The 18,356-nt window shown below is 45.0% G+C and overlaps 1 protein-coding gene across 1 annotated transcript; it reads left to right on the plus strand.

Annotated features, from left to right (window-relative positions):
- The first annotated feature begins 6,577 nt into the window (after positions 1-6,577).
- Positions 6,578-14,665, plus strand: LOC140188001 (protein S100-A1-like). The gene is made up of 3 exons (XM_072243869.1): positions 6,578-6,628; positions 6,874-7,036; positions 14,429-14,665. Exons 2-3 carry the CDS (start codon positions 6,896-6,898, stop codon positions 14,588-14,590), a joined length of 303 nt encoding a protein of 100 aa, XP_072099970.1. The 5' UTR covers positions 6,578-6,628; positions 6,874-6,895; the 3' UTR covers positions 14,591-14,665.
- Positions 14,666-18,356: the final 3,691 nt, after the last annotated feature.

Genomic DNA, 18,356 nt, shown 5'->3' on the forward strand with positions numbered 1-18,356 from the left:
CTGATGGGAGTTACATACAGGCCTTCAAACAGTAGCCAGGTTGTGAGCCACAAATTACAATGAGAGATAGAAAAGGTATGGAGGCAGATTGGTAAAGTTCGGTTGGTGCTGATTTGTATCCCAAGAGAGAGTTTGTAGAATGCCTACATAATGACTTTTCAGAGAAGCTTGTGATTGAGCCCACTAGGGGATCAGTTATTCTGGAATGTGTGTTGTGTAATGAATCAGCTTTGATCAGGGAACTGAAGGTAAAAGAGACAGTGACTATAATATAATAGAATTCACCCTGCATTTTGAGAGGGTGAAGCTAAAGTCACATGTATCAGTATTACAGTGGCAAGAAGGAAATTACAGAGACACAAGAGAGGAGCTGGTCAGAGTTGATTGGAAGGGAACACTAGCAGGGATGATGGCAGAACAGAAATGGCTGGAGTTTCTGGGAGCAATTTGGAATGCACAGGATAGATACTCCTAAAGAAGTAGTAGTACTTTAAAGGAAGGATAACGTCACTGTGTCCATCAAGGGAAGTTAAAACAAACATAAAAAGCCAAACAGAAGGCATATAAAAGTGTAAAAATCTAGTGGGAAGTTAGAGGATAGGGAAGCTTTTAAAAACCAACAGAAGGCAACTAAAAAGCCACACAGAGGGAACAGAAGAAACATGAAGGTAAGCTAGCTAATAATTTCAAAGAGGATACCAAAAGTTTTTCCAGATATATAAAAAGTAAAAGAAAAGTGAGAGTAGATATTGGACTATTCGAAAAAACTTCCATGCGACTCCTTTGTCCATTTGTCCCTCTCCATTGATCTCCCTCCTGGCACTTTTCCTTGTAAGCAGAACAAGTGCTACATTTGCTGCTAAACCTCCTCCCTCACTACCATTCAGGGCCTTAAACAGTCCTTCCAGGTGAGGTGGCACTTTACCTGTGTGTCTGTTGGGGTCATATACTGTGTTTGGTGCTCCCAGTGTGGCCTCCCCCATATCGGTGAGACCCAACGTAGACTAGGAGACTGCTTTGCCAAGCATCTACACTCCAGCCACACTTAGGTTGCAGGAACAAGTCCTTAGATTCTGTTTGGATAGCCTCCAACCTGATGGCATGAACATCGATTTCTCAAACTTCCAGCAATGCCCCTAACCTTCCCCACCCTTCTCCATTTCCCAACCCCCCTTCTCCATTTCCCACCCCCTTTTCTCTCTCTCACCTAATCTCACCAATCAACTTCCCAGCTCTTTACGTTATCCCTCACCCTCCAGGTTTTACTTATCCCCGGTGGTTCTCTCTCTCCTCCCCTCACCTTTTAAATGTACTCCTCAGCTTTTTTCTCCAGTCCTGCTGAAGGGTCGACTGTACTCTTTTTCCATAGATGCTGCCTGGCCTGCTGAGATCCTCCAGCATTTTGTGTGTGTTGCTCCTCTTTCACTCTCTTTCTTCTGACCTTCGGTAGGACTCTGACACCAAAACTTACTGTGCCTGGGCTGCTGAAGAAAAGTCTGGATTTACCAGAAGGTGCTTCTTTTATATTCCCACTCCAACTTTTGGTAGGCCTCTGACACTGAGACTCGGCTGCTGGCATGGTGGCATCAGCATTGGACTTTGGGACGAAAGGTCCCGAGTTCGAATCCAGCCAGCTCCCCTGCACGCTTTCCATCCGTGCTGGGTTGTGAGCTGGTGATCTCTTTGGAAACTCACCCGGCAGAAGGCAATGGCAAACCACCGCTGTAACTTGCCTCGTGTGCGGTTCCCCACTACGTCAGAGAGGCGTGGAGGGAAATCGTCCGCTAACCGGAGAAACTCCGGATGCCACCTACCTTTCCTTTCCTTTCTGAGACTGACACTTACCACCCCTGAGCCACAAAACAAGTGTATGGCAAAGGGAATAAAAGTGCAGGCTATTTTCTAAATGGGCAGGAATTTCAAAGGGAGTTGGAATCATGCAGGATTCGCTAAAGGTTAATTGCAGGTTGAGTTGGTAGTGAAAAAACAAGAATGTAATGTTGAGCAGTTTTGGGCCACTTATCTAAGAAAGGATGTGCCTTCCTCACCATCGACTCAACCTGCAAGTTAACATTTTTAGGGTGTACTACACAAGGACTCCCAAGTCCCTTGGCAGCTCAGATTTCTGGATTTTCTCCCCGTTTAGAAAATAGTCCGCACATTTATTTCTACTACCAAAGTGCACGACCATGCATTTTTCAACATTATATTTCATCTGCCACTTTCTTGCCCATTCTCCTAATCTGTCTAAGTCTTTCTGCATCCTACCCGTTTCCTGAACACTATCTGCCCCTCCACCAATCTTTGTATCATCTGCAAACGTGGCAACAAAGCCATCCGTTTGATCATTTATATACAGCTTAAAAAGGAGTGGTTCCAACACTGATCCCTGCAGAACACCACTAGTCGCTGGCAGCCAACCAGAAGACCATAAGATATAGGAGCAGAAGTAGGCCATTCGGCCCACCGAGTCTGCTCTGCCATTCAATTATGGGCTGATTCAATTCTTCCAGTCATCCCCACTCCCCCACTTTCACCCCATACCCTTTGATGCCCTGGCTAATCAAGAACCTATCTATCCCTGCCTTAAATATACCCAATGACTTGGCCTCCACAGCTTATGGCAACAAATTCGACAGATTTACCACCCTCTGACTAAAGTAATTTCTCTGCATCTCAGTTCTAAAAGGACGTCCTTCAATCCTGAAGTCGTGCCCTCTTGTCCTAGAATCCCCTACCATGGGAAATAACTTTGCCATATCTAATCTGTTCAGACCTTTTAACATTCAGAATCCCCCCTCATTCTCCTGAACTCCAGGGAATACAGCCCAAGAGCTGCCAGACGTTCCTCATATACTAACCCTTTCATTCCTGGAATCATTCTCGTGAACCTTCTCTGAACCCACTCCAATATCAGTATATCCTTTCTAAAATAAGGAGCCCAAAACTGCACACAATACTCCAAGTGTGGTCTCACGAGTGCCTTATAGAGCCTCAACATCACATCCCTGTTCTTATATTCTATATCTCTAGAAATGAATGCCAATATTGCATTCGCCTTCTTCACAATTGGCTCAACCTGGAGGTTAACCTTTAGAGTATCTTCTACAAGGACTCCCAAGTCCCTTTGCACCTCTGCATTTTGAATTCTCTCCCCATCTAAATAATAGTCTGCCTGTTTAATTCTTCCACCAAAGTGCATGACCATACACTTTCCAACATTGCATTTCATTTACCACTTCTTTGCCCATTCCCCTAAACTATCTAAGTCTCTCTGCAGGCTCTCTGTTTCCTCAACACTACCCACTCCTTCACCTATCTTTGTATCATCGGCAAATTTAGCCACAAATCTATTAATACCGTAGTCCAGATCATTGACATACATCATAAAAAGCAGCAGTCCCAACACCGACCGCTGTGGAATAAAGGCATCCGTTAGTCTTGCGAGACCATGGATCTGCGCCTGGAACGTCTTCACTCTCCAGGGCACAGGCCTGGGCAAGGTTGTATGGAAGACCAGCAGTTGCCCATGCTCCAAGTCTCCCCTCTCCACGACACCAATATTCTCCAAGGGAAGGGCATTAGGACCCATACAGCTTGGCACCAGTGTCATCGCAGAGCAATGTGATTAAGTGCCTTGCTCAAGGACACAACACGTTCCCTCGGCTGGGGCTCGAACTCACGACCTTTAGGTAGCTAGTCCAATGCCTTAACCACTTGGCCACGTCCCCCTATGGAACTCCACTAGTAACCAGCAGTCAGCCAGAATAGGATCCCTTTATTCCCAATCTCTGTTTTCTACTGATCAGCCAATGCTCCACCCATGTTAGTAACTTCCCTGTAATTCCATGGGCTCTTAACTTGGTAAGCAGCCTCATGCATGGCACCTTGTCAAAGGCCTTCTGAAATTCCAAATATACAGCATCCACTGCATCCCCTTTATCTATCCTACTTGTAATCTCCTCAAAGAATTCCAACAGGTTCATCAGGCAGGATTTTCCCTGAAGGAAACCATGCTGACATTTTCCTATCTTGTCCTGTGTCACCAAGTACTTCATCACCTCATCTTTAACAATTGACTCTAACATCTTCCCAATCACTGAGGTCAAGCTAAATGGTCTATAATTTCCTTTCTGCTGCCTTCCTCCTTTCTTAAAGAGTGGAATGACATTTGAAATTTTCAGTCCTCTGGCACCATACCAGAGTCCAATGATTTTTGAAAGATCATTTCTAATGCTGCCACAATCTCTAACACTACTTCTTCCAGTACCCAAGGGTGCAGTTCATCTGGTCTGGGTGACTGATGTACTTTTAGGTCTTTCAGCTTTTTGAGCACCTTCTCCCTTGTGATATTAACTGCACCCACTTCTCCTCCTTCACAGACTACAACATCTGGCACACTGCTAGTGTCTTCCACAGTGAAGACCAATGCAAAATACTCATTTAGTTCATCTTCCATCTCCTTGTACCCTATTATTATTCCTCCTGTCTCATTTTCTAGCAGTCCTATACCCACCCTCATCTCTCTTTTATTTTTTACATACTTGAAAAAGCTCTTACTATCCACTTTTACATTATTTGCTAGCTTGATTTCATAATTCATCCTTTCCCTTCTAATGATTCTTTTAGTTACTCTCTGTAGGTTTTCAAAAACCTTCCCACTAATTTTTGCTTTGTTGTATGCCCTCTTTTTCATTTTTACACTAGCTTTGACTTCCCTTGTCAGCCACAGTTATACTATTTTGCCATTTGAATATTTCTTTGTTTTTGGAATACACTTTCCTCATTTTTCCCAGAAACGCACACCATTGCTGCCTGCTGACATCCCTGCCAGCAGCTCCTTCCAATTTACTGTACCGAACTCCTTTCTCATACCTCTGTAATTTCCCTTGCTCCACTGAAATACTGCTATGTCAGACCTTACTTCCTCCCTACCAAATTTCAAGTTGAACTCAATCACATTGTGATCACTGTTTCCTAATGGTTCTTTTACCTTAAGCTCCCTGATCGCCTCTGGTTCATTACATAACACCCAATCCAGTATAACTAATCCCCTAGTAGGCTCAATGACAAACTGGTCTAAAAAGCCATCTCGTGGGTATTCAACAAACTCACTCTCTTGAGATCCATTACCAACCTGATCTTCCCAATCGACCTGCATGTTAAAATCTCCCATGACTATCAGAATACTGCCCTATTCAGCCAGCTGCTGTGCTGTAAAATCTTTCTTCTGGAACTTGGACTTCATCCTCTCTTTGAGTTAAACAAGTGAGTCCTATGGTGTTAACAGCAAACTGGATCCCACCCACCTTCACAAAAATTATAACGTTAACCCAAAACAGATTAGAAATAGCACTACAGTGACTTAACAACAGAATTAGCACTGCATGGAGACCTCATATAATTTAGCCCACTGACAAAAGTGTCACTCTCTCCATGGCCCATGGACTTGGGAGTGGATATGGAAGAGAGCACCAAGGCTCACTCAAAGGACCACTGCAGGCTTGGTATACGGAGGTCAGACCATTACGCTAGGATCCAAGAGACTTGTGTGGAGCACATTCTGGGCAGCCCCTTCAAGTATGATCGTCTCAGAAATGAGAATGCACCGTCAGAGGAAATTATCATGACCTCATACTCTACAGACCAACAGAAATGTGTCTCTTTCATTTTGACACGCATTTAGGCATACACACACACAAATTGTTAATCCTCCCCAGGTGAATCTCACCACAACCCCCCACACACCCAATCCTCTGCTACACCAAGGGAGAGGCGGGTTGTCAGAGGAATACCGACTGGGCAGCACCGACAGAGTGCCTCACTGTCAGAGGGTCAGTACTGGTGGGAGTCCTACACAGTGTGTGTGGGGGGGGGGGGGGAGGCAGTATTGAGGAAGAACTACCCTGCTGAGTTGCTGTGCCTGGAGATTGCTGTATTACTGGAGGGGCTATTCTAAGGGAGAGCAATACTGTCAACTTGCCATTACTAGAGGGGGTAGGGGTGGGGCGTTCCATTGTAGGAGAGGCAGCACAAATAGTATCAGGCAGCAATACCCAGACAATGTTACAAGTATTTCTTCTGTGAAATGGCCGCCTCCAGCCTGAGAGAAGCCCCTTGCGTCTGAGTTTGGGCCTTCCAGCCCTGGGGGATAGATTCCATCGAGACAGTAATGATTGGGCTGAGGTACCTCCTGGAAAAAAGTCGAGTTTCTTGCTGCACTTTCCCTCTTCTCCGCGAATCCGGCAGCACCAAGTGTTCGGGAGGGTCGTCCTCTTGGGAACTCGGCGCCTTGGCTAGAGATTCCTCCCTGGGGAAGCCCGCTCTTCGACAGGGATTCCCCGGGAGTTCGCGGCTTGTTTTCCGATCAATGATTCCCTCCGGACGGGCGGCAGGGAAGTCGGCACCTGTTGTTCCACCGCTAGGCAGCCGCCTCATTGGTGTGGATAACGGGAATTGTTTGGCCGAGAGGCCAATGAACGGAGACGGGGCGGGTTTGATCGCTGTGATTGACAGTTGTTCTGTATTAAAGCCCCTGGTCCCGTTATTTATCCCTAAAATCTGCTGATTGGTGACAGGAAGGAAGACTTGTGGTACACTGGACAGCGGATTCAATTGTACAAGTGAAGTATGATACTATGTTTAACTTTTAAATTCTTAAGCGATAAAATGATTTGTTTTGATAAATATAATTCCATTCATTGGCAGATAACGAATAGAACCAACTCATTTGGGATCTGGTGCGAGACTTACGCCGCTTTTCGAAGATTTCCTGTGATGTGTATCGATAAATGTACGCGATCTTACTCTAACCTCATGCTTTCCCCAAACTGTTCTTTGCCAACCCAACCCTTATTTTCCCCTCCTTCACAGCCGGCCTGCGTTCAACAACAAAATGCTATCTCAACTGGAAACCGCCATGGATACAATCATCAAAGTCTTCTACAAATACTCAGGGCAAGAGGGAGACAAGTACACGTTGACCAAGGCTGAACTCAAGAACCTATTGCAAGGGGAGCTTGGAGCCTTCCTGAAGGTAAATTATAGAATCGTGGGGGTGCTCCTGGGTCAGGCTCTATGGAGCTAGCTGAAAGAAAACAGCGTGAAGAGGATGAATGCGAAACTGGCATCAAGTGATACAGGGAATTATGAATAGTTTATGGGAGAGTCCGGCTATGCCCGCGATCTTTAGCGAAGAATGGGTAAAGTGAGGACTGGGGTGGATGATGTTCGGGGGTTTGTGAGGAGGTTATTTTCTCTCTCTTCTATTAATGAGTTCTAGTTATCACTCACAACCACAGGGGGTGTGGTTTGATGCAAACCATTGAGTTATGGAGCTGCAAACTAAGCTTCCCTTTCCACAAAAGCTTCAGAGTATGGATTATGATCAGAGATTAAGGGAGCTAGGGCTTTACTCTTTGGAGAGAAGGAGGATGAGAGGAGACATGATAGAGGTGTACAAGATATTAAGTGGAATAGATAGAGTGGATAGCCAGCGCCTATTCCCCAGGGCACCACTGCTCAATACAAGAGGACCTGGCTTTAAGGTAAGGGGTGGGAAGTTCAAGGGGGATATTAGAGGAAGGTTTTTTACTCAGAGGGTGGTTGGTGCGTGGAATGCACTGCCTGAGTCAGTGGTGGAGACAGATACACTAGTGAAATTTAAGAGACTACTAGACAGGTATATGGAGGAATTTAAGGTGGGGGGTTATATGGGAGGCAGGGTTTGAGGGTCGGAGCAACATTGCGGGCCGAAGGGCCTGTACTGTGCTGTACTATTCTATGTTCTATGTTCTAGAAGGTCCCGCGGTGATCTCCAGAGAGCTGGAGGTAGGCATCCTAATATGTCGTTAGTTCACACGCAGTAAAACCCCGTAGACAGTAATGTGAGAGTGAAGAGAGAAAACAAACAGACTCTGGATGTTGAACATCTTAGTTTGGTCCATTAGTCCTGATGGAAGGCCACCAGCCTCTGTTTTCTCCCCACAGACACAGCACTGACCGCTGAATATTTCCACCATTTACTGGTTATATCAGTAAGATAACCGGCAGATGGATGCAGAGGGACTGCTCAGTCGCGAAACTCGGGAGAATTCCTGCTACCTTTGGAAACAATGCCAGGCTGCTTTTATTTCATTTGTCTGTCCATCTGAAAGGGCAGACAAGGCTCTTGTTGAATTGCTTCAGCCACAGGAAAGGTTTACACCTACAATTTATTGTCTACGCTGTGGATGCACTGTAAACGGCACAGAGACTGGGACAGGACTAAGTGGTTACTAGACGTCAACTCACATGAGAAAAGTAGGAACGGGCACTGCTCTTCTTCCTTAGTTACTTTATCCAAAGAGGTCCACAAACCCCTATCCCTCTCTCCCTGCTGTGTTGAAGCTGAAACTGATATATCCTCCAGTCTCCTGGATGACAAAGTCACCGAAGGTAGATTAAACAAAAAAGAGAAACGTTGTAAGTTTAACTTCACAGAAATCCCAAGTGAGTAATAAATAGTGGTGTACTGGGGACATTGCTGGCGCACTCGGGGGTATGAAATATTAATTTGAAATAAGATCACAAAACAATCCAATTATGTTTTATAATAATATATTTTTTAAAACAATTGAGTAGCTGAAGAAAGAATATGTCTGAACAGCTAAACTGTGTATGGAGGTATTGGAGGTGGTATGATATGGAGGATAGGAGAACCCTACTGGTAGGGATGGTTTTGCAGAGCAGTGATGGGTTGGTCCTTTATCTTAAGCCTATTTTCTTCTATGCTTGGGTGAAGCAGTCAGTGATAATGTGCTCTGTCTACTCTATTTAAGTAAGTTCTACCTAACACAGTTCACAGACTTGGGCTCCGGAGTGAAGGTAGATGGCCCATGTGTGTATCCAGAATATATACGCAGATCCTAAAAAGTAGGTTAGCAGATCAATAAGGTGGTTAAAAAAAAGCCCAGGATGGTTTCCTTTAACAGCAGAGGCACAGAATACAAGAATGTGAAGGTTATTCTAGAATTGTATACATTAGATTGACTGCAGCTTAATTAGACACACAGTTTTGGCTAACACATTAAAGAAAAGGCAGGACTAATTAAGAAGCCAACAGAATTGGGGAAAATGCAGCATTCAAAGAGATTTGAATATATCCTACCTCCAGGTCCCAGATGCTTGATCCCAGATTAGGACTTTAGAATCATTGAAAATTTAAAATTTATTACATTGAAGTAGGTTCATGCAGTCAATAAAAGGCCACCCAGTCTCCAGCTTCTCTTCCAACACTACCTTCCACCCACTGTTCTTCAAGTTCACACCCTAGTTCTGTTTAATTATGATGAACACACCACCTTTGTAGACACGGAGATCAGGATCCCTATCACTCATTGGGTGAAAACTTCATTCTTATCTTTCCCCTTTGAACACTACCCAAGGTAATAAATCTAAAGCAAAGACCGAAAGTTATTTTAAAAAATGACAGTGAACAGCAGGGACTTTGGATTGTGCATTGTATCAAATCTTGATGAGAGCTCACTTGATTGAACTCTGTCCAACCCTGACTACCATTTTATTTATTTATGATGTGAGATTCAGTGTGGAATAGACCATTCTGGCCCTTTGAGCTGTACTGTTCAGCAACCCCCAACATAGCCCCAGCCTAATCACAGGACAATTTACCAATTAACCTACCAACTGTACATCTTTGAACTGTGGGAGGAAACTGAAGCCTCCAGAGGAAACCCACACGGTCACGGAGAGAAGATACAAACTCCTCACAGACATCATGTACCCTGTGCCCCCAGGATTTTGACCCCTCTGGTAAGTAAAATAAGTCTTTCCCTTTTAGTCTGTCAAGGGCCCTCATCATTTTATGCACCTCAATTAAATTCCTTCAGCTCCTCTGTTCCAAAGGACACAACTCCAACTTCTCCAACTTTTATTCACTCTATATTGTGTTTCCTCTATAGATTTAATTATTTTCCCCCATAGTTATCCAATGGACTCTTATATTCTGTACGATTTCACTTTCAGAGTTCAGTGGAGTCACGGAGTCATGGAGCACAACAGCACACTCTCCTCATAACTCAGGTTCTCAAGTCCCAGCAACATTCCTATAAATGTTCTCCGTACTTTTTCAATCTTATTGATATATTTCCTTATGGTGGTTAATAATGGATCCTAATACGGTGTCCTTCCACTGATCTTGCTGGCTTTTAGACCCCCTGCTCAAGTACTCACAGTGCACCAGGAAAAGTTTCCAGAATCTCAGCACCCGACTTTCACCCAATGCCCTATTCTTTCATTTTTGCTGAAATTGCAGCATCAAGAGATAAGCTAAACCCAGAGCTCAAAGGTTTAGTGTACGCCACCAGTCCTGCTGATCCACAATCATCCACCCAGGTTTGAGACTCCCATTCCCACACTGGAATGTGCTTAAGACACCCACTGAGTTTCTGGAGCGTTTACACTTTTACTAACGTCAAATTCATTCCGTTACCGAGACTCATGTAGATATCTAGTGGACGCCACCATCACACTTGAGGAAGGGGAGATGCACTACTGCCAACACCATCCTCCCAACACAGTTATTTAAGGGATGTGGAAACCTAGCCTTCAGTCTTCACCGATCATCTTCTGGCTGTCCTCCTACACTCCCACCCACCCAACTTTTTATTCTGGCCTCCTCCCCCTTCATTTCCAGTCCAGAAGAAGGGTCTTGGCCCGAAACGTCAACTGTGTATACATTTTCATTGATGCTGCCTGGCCTGCTGAGTTCCTCCAGCACTTTGAGCATGTCTTGTTGGGGATTACTGAGGTGATGGGTGAGATGGGGGATGGGGAAGGCTGGAAGGAATTAGGAGGAGAGGTGATGGTGTGAGATCAGGACCATTTTTTATGCAAAAGTCTGACTCATCCTGCCCTGTTGATATGGAAATAATTTGCAAGAGGTTTGCTCAAAGTAATTGTCTTATTTATGTTTCAATATTGTCTCCAAGGAAAATACACTGTGGGTAGGGAGAGAGGAAATATTATTAATTTGGGCTCATGAATGTCTGGGGAATCTTTGTAATGGGAGCAGGAGATCAGAAGGACTGTATAACATTAATCTGATATATTTAAGGAACTGTTCCTTGGAGGGGCAGAGCTTGAATAAGAGAAGGTGAGGCTGTCTATTCAGGAACACACATGTACTTAGAAACAGAGAAACATATAAAGCCTATAGAACAATACAGGCCCTTTGACCTACAATGCTGTGCTGAACATGTACTTACTTCAGAAATTACCTAGTGTTACCCATAGCCCTCTGTTTTTCTAAGCTCCATATATCTATCCAAGTGTCTCTTAAAAGATCCTATTGTATCCGCCTCCACCACCGTTGCCGGCAGCCCATTCCACGCACTCACCACTCTGCGTAAAAAAACTTGCCCCTGACATCTCCTCTGTACCTACTTCCAAGCATCTTAAAACTGTGCCCTCTCGTATTAGCCATTTCAGCCCTGCGAGAAAGCCTCTGACTAACCACACGATCAATGCCTCTCATCATCTAATTCACCTCTATCAGGTCACCTCTCATCCTTCGTCACTCCAAGGAGAAAAGGCCAAGTTCACTCAATCTACTCTCATAAGGCATGCTCCCCTATCCAGGCAACATCAATGTAAATCTCCTCTGCACCCTTTCTATAGTTTCCACATCCTTCCTGTAGTGAGGTGACCAGAACTGGGCACAGTACTCCAAGTTGTCATGGTCCGGTCTGTAAAGTCTACATTCCGGTTCACAGTCCGGTCCGTCGATTCCTTATTCCAGGTTTTCCTGTTTTCCCTCGTCCCATTGGGTGCCTTAATTGAGGCACCTGATTCTCGTTTTGGGCTAGCACATAAATACCTCTCAAACCAAGGATTCCCTGCTGGACTGTTCCCTTCCCCTTCCTTCTGAAGCCTCGCCTGCATCCCCGTCAAGTTTGACTGCCGGAGTGAGACCGGAGCCTTCCCATGCCAAGATAAGGAACTATCTGTCGTTGACAGTGGAACTATGTCTTTGTGTCCCCATATTTAGTGTCCGTATCAAAGAAGAGTCCTGGCCCTAGGTCCTGTTCCCAAGGAGGGGTCCTGACTCTGTGTAAAGCCCCAGCCCTAAGTTCTGTCCCAAGGAGGCGTCCCAGCTCTGTGTTCTGTGTTCCAAGTTCCAGGCACCATGTTCCAGTCCTGTCCAAGTCAAGGCTTTGTATTTTCGTCCTGTCCATGTGCCTCGTCCAGTCCAGGAGTCCCTCGGCAAGTGTCCTCAGCAGTCATCCCGGCTCTGCGTCCTAGAAAGGGTCCCGGCCCTGTGCTCCAAGGAGGAGTCCCGGCTCCGTACCCAAGAGCCAAGCCAAACCTAGTCCAAGAGCCTCGTCCTGCCCTAGAGTACCTCATCCAGGGCTCTGAGCGTCCAGTCCACGTCCAAGGATTTGTGTCTTCTTCCAATCCATTTGCCTCTTCCAGTCCACGTGCCTCGCCCAGCCCAGTGCTGGGGTACCTCGTCCTGTCCTGTAGCTACATCCTGTCCTTGCCAAGATCCTAGTCCTGATGCCTAGCCTAGTTCCGGCTTCCAGTTCTGAGTGAAGACCCAGGTTCTGGGTCCTTGTCCAGGCTCTGGTTCTGGAGCTCCGTATTCCTAGTCCAGGCTCCTCGTTCCTAGTTCCCCGTCCGGGTCCCATGTTTCTATTCCAAGTCCTAGCCCAGGCCCTGAATCCTAGTCTTGTCCAGGGCCTGTGTCAATGTCCAGTGTTGTTTCTTCCCTTGCTTTCTTGACAAACCTAGTCCTGTTCCTAATACTTCAGTGTCTCTGTCTTGCATTTGGGTCTACCATCCACGGCCCCCGTATAACACAAGTGGGGTCTGAACAGGGTCCTACAGAGCTATGATATTACCTCTCGGCTTTTGAACTCAATCCCATGGTTGATGAAGGCCAATACACTGTACGCCTTCTTAACCACACAGTCAACCTGCATAGCAGCTTTCAGTGTCCTATGGTCTCGGACTTCAAGATCCCTCTGATCCTCCACATTGCCAAAAGTCTTACCATTAATACTATATTCTGTCATCATATTTGACCTACCAAAATGAAACACCTCACACTTATCTGGGTTGAACTTCATCTGTCACTTCTCAGCCCAGTTTTGCACCCTATCAATATCCCGCTGTAACCTCTGACAGCCCTCCACACAATCCACAAAACACCCAACCTTTCAATCATCAGCAAATTTACTAACCCATCCCTTCCACTTCCTCATCCAGGTCATTTATAAAAATCATGAACAGAAGGGGTCCAAGTACAGATTCCTGAGGCACACAACTGATAACCTCCATGCAGAATACAATCACGCTTTGCCTCCTCTGGGTAAGCCAATTCTGGATCCACAAAGCAAGGTCCCTTGGATCCCATGCCTCCTTATTTCCTCAATAAGCCTTACATGGGGTACCTTATCAAATGTCTTGCTGAAATCCATATACACTACATCTATAGCTCTACCTTCATCAGTGCGTTTACTCACATCCTCAAAAACTTCAGTCAGGCTCGTAAGGCAAAACCTGCCTTCCACAAAGCCATGCTGACTATTCCTAATCAAATTATGGCTCTCCAAATGTTCATAAATCCTGCCTTTCAGGATCTTCTCCATCAACATACCAACCACTGAAGTAAGACTCACTGGTCTATAATTTCCAGGGCTATCCCTATTCCCTTTCTTGAATAAGGGAACAACATCTGAAACCCTCCAATCCTCCGGAACCTCTCCCGTCCCCATTGATGGTGCAATGATCATCGTCAGAGGCTCAGCAATCTCCTCCCTCACCTCTCACAGTAGCCTGCGGTACATCTCGTCTGGTCCCGGTGACTGATCCATAATGATGCTTTCCAAAAGCTCCAGCACATCCTCTTTCTTAATGTCTATATGCTCAAGTTTTTCAATGCACTGTAAGTCATCCCTACAATTGCCAAGATCCTTTGCCGTAGTGAATACTGAAGCAAAATATTCATTAAGTACCTCTGCTACCTCCTCCGGCTCCATATACACTTTCCCACTGTCACACTTGATTGGTCCTATTCTCTCACATCTTATCCTCTTGCTCTTCACATACTTGTAGAATGCCTTGGGGTTTTCCTTAATCCTACTTGCCAAGGCCTTCTCATGGCCCCTTCTGGCTTTCCTAATTTCATTCTTAAGCTCCTTCCTGCTAGCCTTATAATTTTCTAGCTCTCTATCATTACCTAGTTTTTTTGAACCTTCTGTAAGTTTTTCTTTTCTTCTTGACTAGATTTTCAACAGCCTTTGTACACCATGGTTCCTGTACCCTACCATCCTTTCCCCGTCTCATTGGAACTTAACTATGCAGAATGCCATGCAAACATCCTCTGAACATTTGCTAGTTTTTCTCTTAATCTGTTCTTTTCCTGCAGTATCAGAAAGACCCCAATGCCGTGGACGTCATCATGAGAGACCTGGACGTGAACTTTGATGGTCAGGTAGATTTCCAGGAGTTCATTCACTTGGTGACGGCCATCACCATCGCCTGCAATGAATTCTTCGTCGAACTTCTGAAGAAACAGGGGAAGTTGTGAAAGTGAACACACGATCTTGGATTGAGCATAGAGTTTTGGGACACATCTACAAATGCGAAGAGAAAACACGCCAACTGTGGACACTGATAATCATCAATAAATGTGATGGACAGGTCGCAACTGCCTAGTTTCTGATTCCATTCATTATTTTAGTGCTTTCTAACAGTTTGAGTTTGAGTTCAATCAGCAATGATAACTTGCATTTGCATGAACATTTCTGGTGTGGTGAAACATCTCAAAGCACATCAGGGAAATGATTGTCAAAGTTTGGTCCATATTAGGACTGGTGGCTGAAAGCGTGGTGGGAGGTCTCTGGTGAGGAGAGTTCCATAGCAAGACAAATGAAATTATAACCCCCAAGGATGAAGCAATGTAAACTGGCAATAATCAAGAAGACAGATGCAAAAGAGTGCAAGGACTCGAGGGTTTTACACTGCAGCAGATCATGAAAAAGGGAAGGAAAGTGACCAAAGCAGATTTAGCTTCATGTGGAAAATGTATAGAACAACCAGTGTTCCAACCTCTATTGCAACACTGACCAGTTATATGAAATTTTGATTTTGCACCAAGTTGAGATTGGCTCAGGTTCAGTGAGAAACCTAACCATATAAACACAACACTAGCATGCTATGCTTGATTTGAAAGACAGTTGAAAGATATTTGGCACCCACTAAACCAGCTGTAGGGATGGGCAGTGTTTGTGTTTGTGCAAATCTGTTTCTCAGGATCAGGTTTAAAATTACTGACATGTCACGGTTTGTTGTTTTGTGGTGCAATGCATTAAAAAAAAAGAGCACACCGTGGGTGGTGAAGGTCTTTCTTAATAGGTACATTTAATGTCAGAGAAATGTATACAATATACATCCTGAAATTATTCTTCTTTGCAAACATCCATGAAAACAGAGGAGTGCCTCAAAGAATGAATGACAGTTAAATGTTAGAACTTCAAAGCCCCTCCCTCACCCACACATAAGCAGCAGCGAAGTGACAACCCCCCCTCCCCACCAGCAAAAACACATCGGCACCCCCCACCGGGCACTCAAGCGTGCAGCAAAGCATCAATAAAGACACAGGCTTGCAGTACCCCAAAGACTACTCGTTTACCCGGTAATTCGACATACCACAGGCTCTCTTGCTCTCCCTAATAAGGGAAAAAGAGGTGTCTCCATTTCACAGCGAGAGGGGAGAAATAACAAAGCAACTTGCTGCTTACGATCTTCCGTTTCCCACGACGCATCAGGCACGCGCTACCAGCCTTGAATCTGCCCGCCTCCAGAGCCACGAAAATCCGGCACCCTGAAGGCGCGCGAGTACTCCAGGCTGCATCCTTGGCGTATCGAATAGCGGCCGGTCGTGAGGCCCCGAGAGAGGGTCCCGTTTCCACAAAGAACCGAAGTCAGCGTGTAACTGCAGGTCAGGGTCTGATAGATTTTTGAATATTGAGGGAATAAATGTCCTTAGTGCTGGAGAGTGGTGACAGGAGTCACAGAGTCATACAGCACAGCCCTTCAGCCCATCTAGTCCATGCCAAACTGTTATTCTGCCTAGTCCCATTGACCCACACCTGGACCACAGCCCTCTAGACCCCTGCCACCCAGGCAGGGGGGACTGAGTGACACATTCTGTTTCTTAAGTTCATAATATGTAGCTTTCTGTCTGTGATGGTGCAGTGGGTAAGTTGTTTGGAGCCAGACCAACAACCCAGAGTACCCATCATGGTACTTACTGTACATCAGAAATTTAAATTCTTAATTCAGGGAAAATATCTGTTAAAATTGGTTCACTGAAAGCAGACCAAAAGTAGCGTGATTACGTCTTAACTGTCCTCTGAAATTAGTCAGCAAGCCATTCAGTTTAAGGGTAGTAAGGCTATGTGGCCTTGTCAGCTACATCTACATCCCAGTGACGGTTGACACTACTCCTCAGAATCGTTTCCTCACCACTTTCATCCCTTTCAACCTTCTTCATCATCAGTTAAAAATTACTTTAGGAACCTTCTAGTATCCCAGTGAAATGCCTGCGGTCAGAAAGGAAAATGGTAGTCAGAGCCTCTGTTACTTCCTCCTTGCAGCTTGGGATATATTTTCAATCAGAGTTATTGCTTTATTTCATCCAGTCATTTAATTTTCATCTTGTTCTTCCATACATCTACTATGCTCTGTGTGAAAACCTGTCCTTTAAATCTTTTTCTTCTCTCCTTAATCCTCTCTAGTTTTAAAGCTAGACGCGGAAAAAAAGACGCCACTATTCACTCTATCTATGCTCCTCATGATGTAGAAACTGCCAGAAGATCACCACTCATCCTTTTCATTCCGAGGAAATCAGTCTCCCCCATCGACATAACCAAGTTTAGGTATCCCGACAACGTCCTTGTGAATCTGCCCTGCATTCTCCCAGTGCAACCACATTGTTTCCACAATGTGATGTCCAGAACTGCACACTGTGGTTTAAATTATGTTTTAATGGGTGTTTTATACATTCTGACATGACCGTATATTTGCTGCATGGTCCACAAAATGGAAATGTCCTCCAATCCTCACAAGACCATATGACCATAAGACAAAGGAGCAGAAGTCGGCCATTCGGCCCATCAAGTCTGCTCCACCATTTTATCATGAGCTGATCCATTCTCCCATTTAGTCCCACTCCCCCGCCTTCTCACCATAACCTTTGATACCCTGGCTCCTCAGATATCTATCAATCTCTGCCTTAAATACACCCAATGACTTGGCCTCCACTGCTGCCCGTGGCAACAAATTCCATAGATTCACCACCCTCTGACTGTAAAAATTTCTTCGCGTTTCTGTTCTGAATTGGCTTCCTTTGATCCTTAAGTCATGCCCTCTCGTACTCATACCTAAAGTAATCATACCCAAAATATCTACCCGCCTATTTTCAGTGGTCCGTGAACTGCATTCTGAGATTCCTGTGTTTTCCTTCACATTATGTTTATGAAGAAAGGTGCTCTCCCCTCTCCTTCCTCATTCCAAAGATGTACAGGTCAGGGTTGGCAAGGTGTGAGCTTGCTATTTTTGCCACACTTGCAGGCTGCCCCTAGCACATCCTCACACTAGGTTAGTCACTTACACAAACTATGCATTTCACTGTACTTCTCATGTTTTGATGGTCATGTGGCAAAGAAAGCTAACCTTTAATTTTTAGTATCAATTCAGAACAACACTCACTTTTTCCATCTCCACAAATAATATACCATTTTGATCTTCTCTTGCTTCAGATTTATTTACCACATGTATGTCGAAACATACTGTGAAATGTGTCATTTGTGTGAACCACCAACACATCCGAGGATGTGCTGGGGATGGCCTGCAAAAGTCTCCACACATTCCAGCACCAGCATAGCGCACCCACGTGCTCAGCTAGCCACAAGCATCATCAACGATGACAACAGAACAAAACAAGACAATACTGACAGAACCACCCCCTCACACACTTACTTGAGGAAGGATGTACTGGCTTTGAAGGAGGAGGTTCACCAGGTTGATTCCAGGGATGAGGGGGTTAGACTATGAGGAGAGATTGAATCACCTGGGACTGAACTTGTTGGAATTCAGAAGAACGAGAGGAGATCTTATGGAAACTTATAAAGTTATGAAAGGTATAGATATGATAGAGGCAGGAAAGTTGTTTCCACTGGTAGGTGAGACTAGAACTAGGGGGCATAGCCTCAAGATTCGGCGAAGTAGATTTAAGATGGTGATGAGAAGGAACTGCATCTCCCAAAGGGTGATGAATCTGTGGAATTCTC

Source organism: Mobula birostris, chromosome 26, assembly GCF_030028105.1.
Source record: "Mobula birostris isolate sMobBir1 chromosome 26, sMobBir1.hap1, whole genome shotgun sequence".
Classification (NCBI taxonomy): Eukaryota; Metazoa; Chordata; class Chondrichthyes; order Myliobatiformes; family Myliobatidae; genus Mobula; species Mobula birostris.

Coding starts and splice junctions, on each gene's coding strand:
- LOC140188001 (XM_072243869.1), top strand. CDS start 6,896: ATGCTATCTCAACTGGAAACCGCCATGGATACAATCATCAAAGTCTTC. Junction 7,037..14,428: donor AGCTTGGAGCCTTCCTGAAG/GTAAATTATAGA, acceptor CTTTTCCTGCAG/TATCAGAAAGACCCCAATGC.